Here is an 8,882-nt window from a genome sequence, read left to right as displayed (position 1 = left end):
CTTGAGTTATGGCAGAGGAAGAAACAGTGACAGAAGCTGAGAGACTGACAGAATCCAACATTGGCAGTAAACAAAAGAAATGAAGCATTTAAAGCAAAGTTGTTTGCAACTCAATGTACTCGCCAGTGAGCAAATATCCTTCTGCTTGTTTATTTTAATACTGTATGTTTGAGGTATCAGTTGCCCTTTAACCATTAGGAGAATGAAACATATCTGAGCCTGTATCTGTGGTTAGTCAATTTCTACTTTTTTCTCTTATTACATGCTTAGGTACATTGCACACATTTCTATATATCAGATTGTGCAGGCAAGTATTCTTCACATTTTCCAATTCCCATTGATTTGTATACATATGCAGACATACATACCTTCTATCATTTTTCTCCTTCTTGAATGCATTAAACGACACAACCGCTATGAAGACCACAACAAGAAATCCAGGCACTGCTGCCAATCCACTGCTGCCAATCCAACAAAGATATTTGACTTTATGTCCTGACGGAGCTCTGAAATATGAGACGTAATGCAAATGTAATGTCATTTGATTTGTGTACATGGATGTCAATGACAGACATTATCAATTTTGTCATTTCTGTTGTGTTGCATATTTGTACATTCTATATACATTGCGTTAGACAATAGATTACTTTGGCTGTGTAATGAAGGAGCAGGTGTAACACACTTTTTGGGTCATTAGCCTGATATAAACCTACCCTCTGTGGCACAGACCAGCATGTGTTTTGTGGCATCCAGGTGGCCATCATTGGGATCAGGCTTGATGCCCAGTATGTGACACATCAAGGGGTATATGTTCACTGTCTCAAAGGGGCCCACCTCCAGGTCCTTTTAGAACGCCGGCCCCACAGCTCTGAAGAAGGGCTTCGTGTCCATTTCTTCATTGTCAAAGCCATGCTCCCCTGCATTGAACTGCACTGGGAGGAACTGTAGAGACAAAGAGCCAAGAAGAGTCAGGGTGATCAAATCTGTAGCAGTCCATTTAGAGTAGGAGAAGTGAAATCTTGAATGATCAGAATGTTGCAATTCATATTGATCATCATAATGGGAAGCCTGAAGTCCAACTTGTCTTTCTATGATGTACTCTCAACTGGACAGCAGAGGGAGATGTTGACTAACTGAAGGAAAGGGTTGCTTGAGCAACCATTACATCTGCTCCGTGCTTATAAGAACAGAAACGGGAGAATTTCCCTGTTCTCCATTATTAGACGCATACTGTTAAAATGACTGTTAATCAGGTTAAGAGGGAATCCTTTCATAAACTAAGGAGGCCTAAACATCACATAGTTCCTTTGGTCATTCAGGACAACTACTTTGATCATGAAATGGATATTACAATGGATTGTATGAACAGCAAGTGATACAGTTATACGGACACTTTTTTTATCTTCACTTTGTTCATAGAAAATACACTGATATATTTAGATACACAGGGAGAAGGTAGGCTAATGACCATAGATTTTATGTAACTCTTCTCTGAACATGCTTAACATTTGCTTTGATAAAACTGATAGGAGCATCTTTTGAAATGTCTAAATAAAGGGTCCGTAAACAGGAGATAACACAAGAGGGTCAAATACCCTGAACTTATGTATTTTGATAATTAGACTTTACACTGAAGATCAACTGAACTCCACCACATACCCTCACTGTAACCACAGCCTTCAATGAGTTTATATGCATTAAGGTGTAATCACTACCTCTGATGGGTTACTGTCAGTATAGCATTTGAAGACATTTGTAATTTAGCTATTTTGCTAGTTCTGTTTTACAGTATGTTGATGTGTAGTGGCCATCTCTCGTATGCAAAAATGAGAATCAGATTTTTTTATGATTTAGTATCACTCAATGGAGTGATGTAGCACTTCCAGTGGTAAAGTTGCAGGCAGCAGGGTTGAGCCAAATGTAAATGCTAATGTCGAATTTTGTGGCATGAATATCTTCATGAAGCATTAGAGAGCTCTGCATGCCATCAGCCAAACCTGCATTATCCTGGGAAGGTGGTAATGCACTTGATTCAAATTGTAATGTATTAAGATTAGAGTTGAATTCCTTGTTTCCGGTCGAAAAGATTCCATTTTCTCCATCGCTACAAACCAAATTCACTTGGTAATTCCTTCAATATTTGTAGTCCATTGAAATATGGCATGTTATCAGAAATCACATAATGCATGCAGGGGGATGCATGAGGTTGTGCCATACTGTACTCTATATTATAGAAGTTATAAAATATTCTAGATGCCTAAAGATATACTGTATAGGCTACATGGTTATTTTTAAACCAGCTTCTTTGCTCATACTATGTTCACTGAGGCCAATCCTCTAATCAGTAATTCACATTAAAGCATGGAATTGGAAAGTCTACAACAATATGCATGTTTAGTCTCACAAAAGTAAAAGTATGCCTTCATTTCACTTTTTGTGTGCATGAAATTAGTTCTGTGCGTGACGGAAACCCTTAAAAAAACATAATGTGTTTAAGCGATCTACTATTACTAAATACTATAGAGACATGCTATAAACCCACTCCGTTAATGACATATCCAGGGTCAGAGAAGAGAATGATGGGTAGGATGCGGTTGTTATTAGCAAAGTGAAGGCGCTTGGGCATCTTCTCCTTCTTGAAGACATGAAGGTGAGGGTGCGCCCCCTTCAGGGCGTTGTAGACCTTATCCAGCATGCCCTTCTTGGGAAGCAGCATCCCAGAGAGCCCAAAGTCCACCAGGTGAAAGGCTATATCTCTGAAGGAGAATCCGGGGATCCTGGAAACGGTGATCTCCTTCACCAAGCCGTTGCGGTATACATTGCTCATCCCATGGTCAGCGGTGATGACAATGTTGAGACTATCGGCAAGTCCGTTTTGTTCAGCCAAGCTGCGGATGTAGCCCACTGTTCTGTCCACCTGCTTGACCATCTCCCTCCGCTCAGGGGAATCAGGCCCGTATTTGTGGCCTGTGCCGTCAGGCTCCCCAAAATACAGTGACACAAAGTCCAGGTCCATCTCACTGAACCAGGTGCCCATCACCTTCTCTACGTTCTCTTGCCATTTTGTCTCGGGTTTTTTTTGGTCATAAAACCGTGGTTCCACTTCCTTCACTGTCTGCGTCTCTCCCTGGTAGGTGGATTGCGTGCCAGGAAAGTGAAGAGAGCCAGCCCTCAGGCCCTGAATAGACAAAATGGGGATGAAGAGAGGTGTCACGCACACACACACACCGTCTTACACACACACAGTCTTACAAACACACACACACACACAGTCTTACAGACAACACTCACACACACCGTACATGCATATATGCACAGACATTTAAATGGCTACCAGACTATTTGCATTGACATAACATTTGATTTGATTTGTATTAATGTAAAGCAAATGCAGGAGTGATTTAAGATGAAGGTGCATTTGAAATCATTCTGACCTGTCTCTGGGCTGTGATCCAGATGGGTAGAGTGCCGTTGTCCCACCACTCATTCTTAAACTGGGTAGCATAGTAAGGCAGTTTCTCACTGGTGGTGATGTTGAACCACATGTTGTGGATCACCCCATGGTTTTCAATGTAGCGCCCTGAAAAGAGTCACTGTCAATCTCTCAATATTCAGTCTGCCACATTCACATGACAAATTCTATCAACTTTATAGCCTGTGAGTGCCATGGCGCTTCTTGGACAAGGTCTTACGACCGACACTGGAGATTAAAGGAATTTAATTTCAAAGAAGTCCAATTTATTTTAAACTGGCACTGATGATTCAACAGTCAAAAATGAGAATTTCTGTCAAGGAAAATAGAAATTCCTCATTCAGCCTTCCCAACATAATCATCTTACTCAACTCTGAAAGCTGCTGGACCCTGGGACATTGAATTACAGTTAATTCCTTTTTCCCAGTCACATTCACAATTCTTATAAACTAAACTGGGAATGACTTGTGATCCAATAATTGGAGAAAAAAAAGGACCACCATGACATGAACATGAACCTCCACAGAATCACTGCTCTCTTGGAGCCTGTAGAAAAGGGTTATGCCTGGGTATCGATCTACAGTAGGTACCTGCTCTCTTGGAGCCTGTAGAAAAGGGTTATGCCTGGGTATCGATCTACAGTAGGTACCTGCTCTCTTGGAGCCTGTAGAAAAGGGTTATGCCTGGGTATCGATCTACAGTAGGTACCTGCTCTCTTGGAGCCTGTAGAAAAGGGTTATGCCTGGGTATCGATCTACAGTAGGTACCTGCTCTCTTGGAGCCTGTAGAAAAGGGTTATGCCTGGGTATCGATCTACAGTAGGTACCTGCTCTCTTGGAGCCTGTAGAAAAGGGTTATGCCTGGGTATCGATCTACAGTAGGTACCTGCTCTCTTGGAGCCTGTAGAAAAGGGTTATGCCTGGGTATCGATCTACAGTAGGTACCTGCTCTCTTGGAGCCTGTAGAAAAGGGTTATGCCTGGGTATCAATCTACAGTAGGTACCTGCTCTCTTGGAGCCTGTAGAAAAGGGTTATGCCTGGGTATCGATCTACAGTAGGTACCTGCTCTCTTGGAGCCTGTAGAAAAGGGTTATGCCTGGGTATCGATCTACAGTAGGTACCTGCTCTCTTGGAGCCTGTAGAAAAGGGTTATGCCTGGGTATCGATCTACAGTAGGTACCTGCTCTCTTGGAGCCTGTAGAAAAGGGTTATGCCTGGGTATCGATCTACAGTAGGTACCTGCTCTCTTGGAGCCTGTAGAAAAGGGTTATGCCTGGGTATCGATCTACAGTAGGTACCTGCTCTCTTGGAGCCTGTAGAAAAGGGTTATGCCTGGGTATCGATCTACAGTAGGTACCTGTTAGGAGGGTGAAATGTGTGGGACTGGTGATGGTGAGGTAAGGTGGGGTCACATATCTGGCCTTAACCCCGTCTTTGGCCATTGTGTCCAGATTCGGCGTGTCCACATCGTGGTCGTAGTCCCACCTGAAGCCATCGAAGGAGACAAGCAGTACTTTATGCTGGCCTTTGATGCTGTATCTATCCAGCGGTACACCTGGAGGACGTGGCCAACAGGAGGCAGAGACTCACTGTCCACAACATAGTGGGCATGACACAGAGCTGAGTCTGTTACTTTACTCTGATCCTTGGGTATGCAGGCTGTTGCTATACACTGACTCCAGCACCTCACGGTTAAAGCCTTAAAGCCCCTCCCCTTCCCATTACACCTGAGCACATTTCCCTTCCCTGTGCCAGCAGCATGTGATCAAAGTTTCATCTTATCTGATCATATAGTATCTAGTTGATTAGATCGATGTTTGCTCAGCACATTTATGCATGGTGCTTGATTATGTTTTTATGTACTGTGTAGTTACCATCCAATGTTTGTTCCTGTGCTTGTATAGGAACTCTCTTTTATTGTGATTGCAAGATATTAAATCAGTTCCAGAATGTTGTAAACAGCTTGGCTGTTATGTTCATGGTCTTTGTCTGCCCGTCTGTCTGTCCGTTTGTCCATCCGTCTTTCTGAGTTTCTAGTGAATAATTGGCAAAGGGGAATGACACGTATGGATTTCACCTTGAGTGTGGATGGTACATGATCGATCTGACGCCTAGAAAATTGAGAAGAAAATTAGAGGATGTACCTCTTCAGTCTCTCCAGACTCCAGTCTCTAGGGAAACCGTAACCTGATAGTATTTACTATTTAGTTTAGTATTTCATTAGCATCCCCGTTAGCTACTGCTAAAGCAGTGACTACTATTCCTGGGGTCCAAACAAAACATAAAACATGACATAATACATAACCTTAATAGACAAGAACAGCACAAGGACAGAACTATCCTAATCTAATAGCAACCTTGAATCCTGATCTCACAGAACCAGGGTGTATACTAAGTAGCTGGTTTAAGGAGTTAGCTAGGCAACTTTCTATGGCAATGAATGCTTCAGAACTAACCTGCTCTGGGGAGGCTAATGCTGCGTTTAGATGGTACGAGTTAGACAGCAAACCAGATGTCATTGTTTTCAATGAGAGCATGACGTTAAATGCTGTCCCTCGTCTAAACACAGCATAACTCAGAGCTAATGCTGCGTTTAGACGGGGTACGCAAAAACCGTCATACCCGTCGGCATAGCGGGGCAAGAAAGATGGTGACGGCAAAAGCAAGCCAGCACGACGGTATGCGTTGCTATGATGATTTCACTAAACAGACAGTTAGAAAACAACGCTACGGTAGACTGCAAAAGTCTGAACTTTGGCGGCAAGTCCCGTCTACCGTGGTGGCTGACGGCATTCACCGCCAGGCTCAGCGGTATTTACCGTCATGCTGTCATTGAAAACAATGACATTTGGTTTGCTGTCTTCCATGTAAACCTCGGCATAACTCAGTTTATCCTGAATGAAGTGTCTGAGTCGCAAGTTGAGGACCAATGAAATCAGATTACCACCCTCTTGCAAACATTGCGTAATCATTCCCTTCATTTGAGGATGACGACCGATTCAATATTTTATTTATCAAATGTTTTTTTTGTGTTCAAAAATAGTTACATTAAAATACCTATGACATTACATATTTATTAACGACAGGATGCATTTGAAAGTTCACACGCAGTAAAACTTTTGTATGACGTTTTGTATGACGTACAATATTTTATCGATAGAAGTGGGGAAAAAGATGCTATGTGCATTGATATGCACACCAAAGCACATCAAATCAAATGTTATTGGTCACTTACACATATTTAGCAGATGTTATTGCGGGTGTAGTGAAATGCTTGTGTTTCTAGCTCCAACAGTGCAGTAATATCTAACAGTTCACAACAATACACACTAATCTAAAAGTAAAAGAATAGAATTAAGAAATATATAAATATTAGGCCGAGCAATGTCGGAGAGGCATTGACTAAAATACAAAATAATAGAATATAGTATATACATATGAAATGAGTAAAACAGTATGTAAACATTATTCAAGTGACTAGTGGTCTATTATTAAAATGGCCAGTGATTCCATGTCTATGTAAATAGGGCAGCAGCCTCTAAGGTGCAGGGTTGAGTAACCGGGTGGTAACCGGCTTGTGATGGCTATTTAACAGTCTGATGGCTTTGAGATAGAAGCTGTTTTTCAGTCTCTCGGTCCCAGCTTTGATGCACCTGTACTGACCTCGCCTTCTGGATGGTAGCGGGGTAAACAGGCCGTGGCTCGGGTTGTTGATGTCCTTGATGATCCTTTTGGCCTTCCTGTGACATCGAGTGCTGAAGGTGTCCTGGAGGGCAGGTAGTTTGCCCCCGGTGATGCGCTAGGCAGACCGCACCACCCTCTGGAGAACCCTGCGGTTGCAGGCGGTGCTGTTGCTGTTGCCGTACTAGGCGGTGATACTGCCCGACAGTATGCTCTCAGTTGTGTATATGTAAAAGTTTGTGAGGGTCTTAGGGGCCAAGACAAATGTCTTATGCCTCCTGAGGTTGAAGAGGCGCTGTTGCGCTTTCTTCACCACACTGTCTGTGTGGGTGGAACGTTTAAAAGAAAGGCGGCACTTCTAACAGCCTATTTCACATCATAACCTGCTGAATTTGCAAGATCACTTTTACTTCATAATGATTTCAGCAACAAACCAAAAAAATGTGGCACTGACGGATATTTCAGTATTGTCTCAGTGAAGAGTTCGACTAGCCATGTGTGGCTTCTGCAGGCTGCAACGAGACATTCATGCGCAGTTACAAGCCTGCTAGAGTTAGTGGCAGGCAGATGAGCAATATCCACTGTCGTAGTACGGATGAAGCCTGAGCTGGAATGTGAAGCGATCTGAAGCTAGTTCATTTCAGAAAAGCCTGGGTACATCTAGCTATGTATGTAGTATACCCCTCAGTTGTTCTGTAAACACCAGAGAGAATCCCACAACATCAGGAACCATCCGTGTTCTTGGTTCTTCCGTTTGCATAGGCTGGACATGTGATTCATAGATCAAATCAAATCAAATGTATTTGTCACATACACATGGTTAGCAGGTGTTAATGCAAGTGTAGCGAAATGCTTGTGCTTCTAGTTCCGACGAAGTAATATAACCTAGCAATTCACAACAACTACCTTATACACACAAGTGTAAAGGAATGAATACGAATATGTACATAAAAATATATAAATGAGTGATGGCCGAACGGCATAGGCAAGATGCAGTAGATGGTATAGAGTACAGTATATACATATGAGATGAGCATTGTAGGGTATGAGAACATTATATAAGGTGGCATTGTTTATAGTGGCTAGTGATACATTACATCAAGATGGCAAGATGCAGTAGATGGTATAGCATGCAGTATATACATAAGAGATGAGTAATGTAGGGTAAGTAAACATTATATAATATAAAGTGGCTAGTGATAAATGGATTACATCAATTTTCCATTATTAAAGTGGGTGGAGTTGAGTCAGTATGTTGGCAGCAGCCACTCAATGTTAGTGATGGCTGTTGAACAGTCTGATGGCCTTGAGATAGAAGCTGTTTTTCAGTCTCTCGGTCCCAGCTTTGATGCACCTGTACTGACCTCGCCTTCTGGATGATAGCGGGGTAAACAGGCCGTGGCTCGGGTGGTTGATGTCCTTGATGATCCTTTTGGCCTTCCTGTGACATCGGGTGGTGTAGGTGTCCTGAAGGGCAGGTAGTTTGCACCCGGTGATGCGTTGGGCACTACCCTCTGGAGAGCCTTACGGTTATGGGCGGAGCAGTTGCCGTACCAGGCGGTGATACAGCCCGACAGGATGCTCTCGATTGTGCATCTGTAAAAGTTTGTGAGTGTTTTTGGTGACAAGCCGAATTTCTTCAGCCTTCTTCACCACGCTGTCTGTGCGGGTGGACCATTTCAGTTTGTCCGTGATGTGTACGCCGAGGAACTTAAAACTCTCCACCCTC

General features: G+C 42.9%; 1 protein-coding gene across 1 annotated transcript; it reads right to left on the bottom strand.

The window, feature by feature from the left end:
• Positions 1–726: 726 nt before the first annotated feature.
• LOC106601381 (ectonucleotide pyrophosphatase/phosphodiesterase family member 7) lies at positions 727–5,049 on the bottom strand. The gene is made up of 4 exons (XM_014193556.2): positions 4,830–5,049; positions 3,435–3,580; positions 2,543–3,178; positions 727–942 (listed from the first exon to the last, which is right to left on the bottom strand). Exons 1-4 carry the CDS (start codon positions 4,912–4,914, stop codon positions 847–849), a joined length of 963 nt encoding a protein of 320 aa, XP_014049031.2. The 5' UTR covers positions 4,915–5,049; the 3' UTR covers positions 727–846.
• Between the last annotated feature and the right edge of the window lie 3,833 nt (positions 5,050–8,882).

The sequence above is a fragment of the Salmo salar genome, chromosome ssa03, assembly GCF_905237065.1.
Source record: "Salmo salar chromosome ssa03, Ssal_v3.1, whole genome shotgun sequence".
NCBI classification, from domain to species: Eukaryota; Metazoa; Chordata; class Actinopteri; order Salmoniformes; family Salmonidae; genus Salmo; species Salmo salar.
The sequence above is the reverse complement of the archived record's forward strand: the minus strand, read 5'-3'. Positions and strand labels throughout refer to the sequence as shown.

What these genes read in the sequence shown, in the direction of transcription:
- LOC106601381 (XM_014193556.2), bottom strand. Translation starts at nt 4,914, where the DNA reads ATGGCCAAAGACGGGGTTAAGGCCAGATATGTGACCCCACCTTACCTC. An exon ending in ACATTTCACCCTCCTAACAG is followed by an intron (nt 3,581 to 4,829) that starts GTACCTACTGTA and finishes GACTCTTTTCAG; the next exon opens with GGCGCTACATTGAAAACCAT. An exon ending in CTGGATATGTCATTAACGGA is followed by an intron (nt 943 to 2,542) that starts GTGGGTTTATAG and finishes TTGTCTCTACAG; the next exon opens with TTCCTCCCAGTGCAGTTCAA.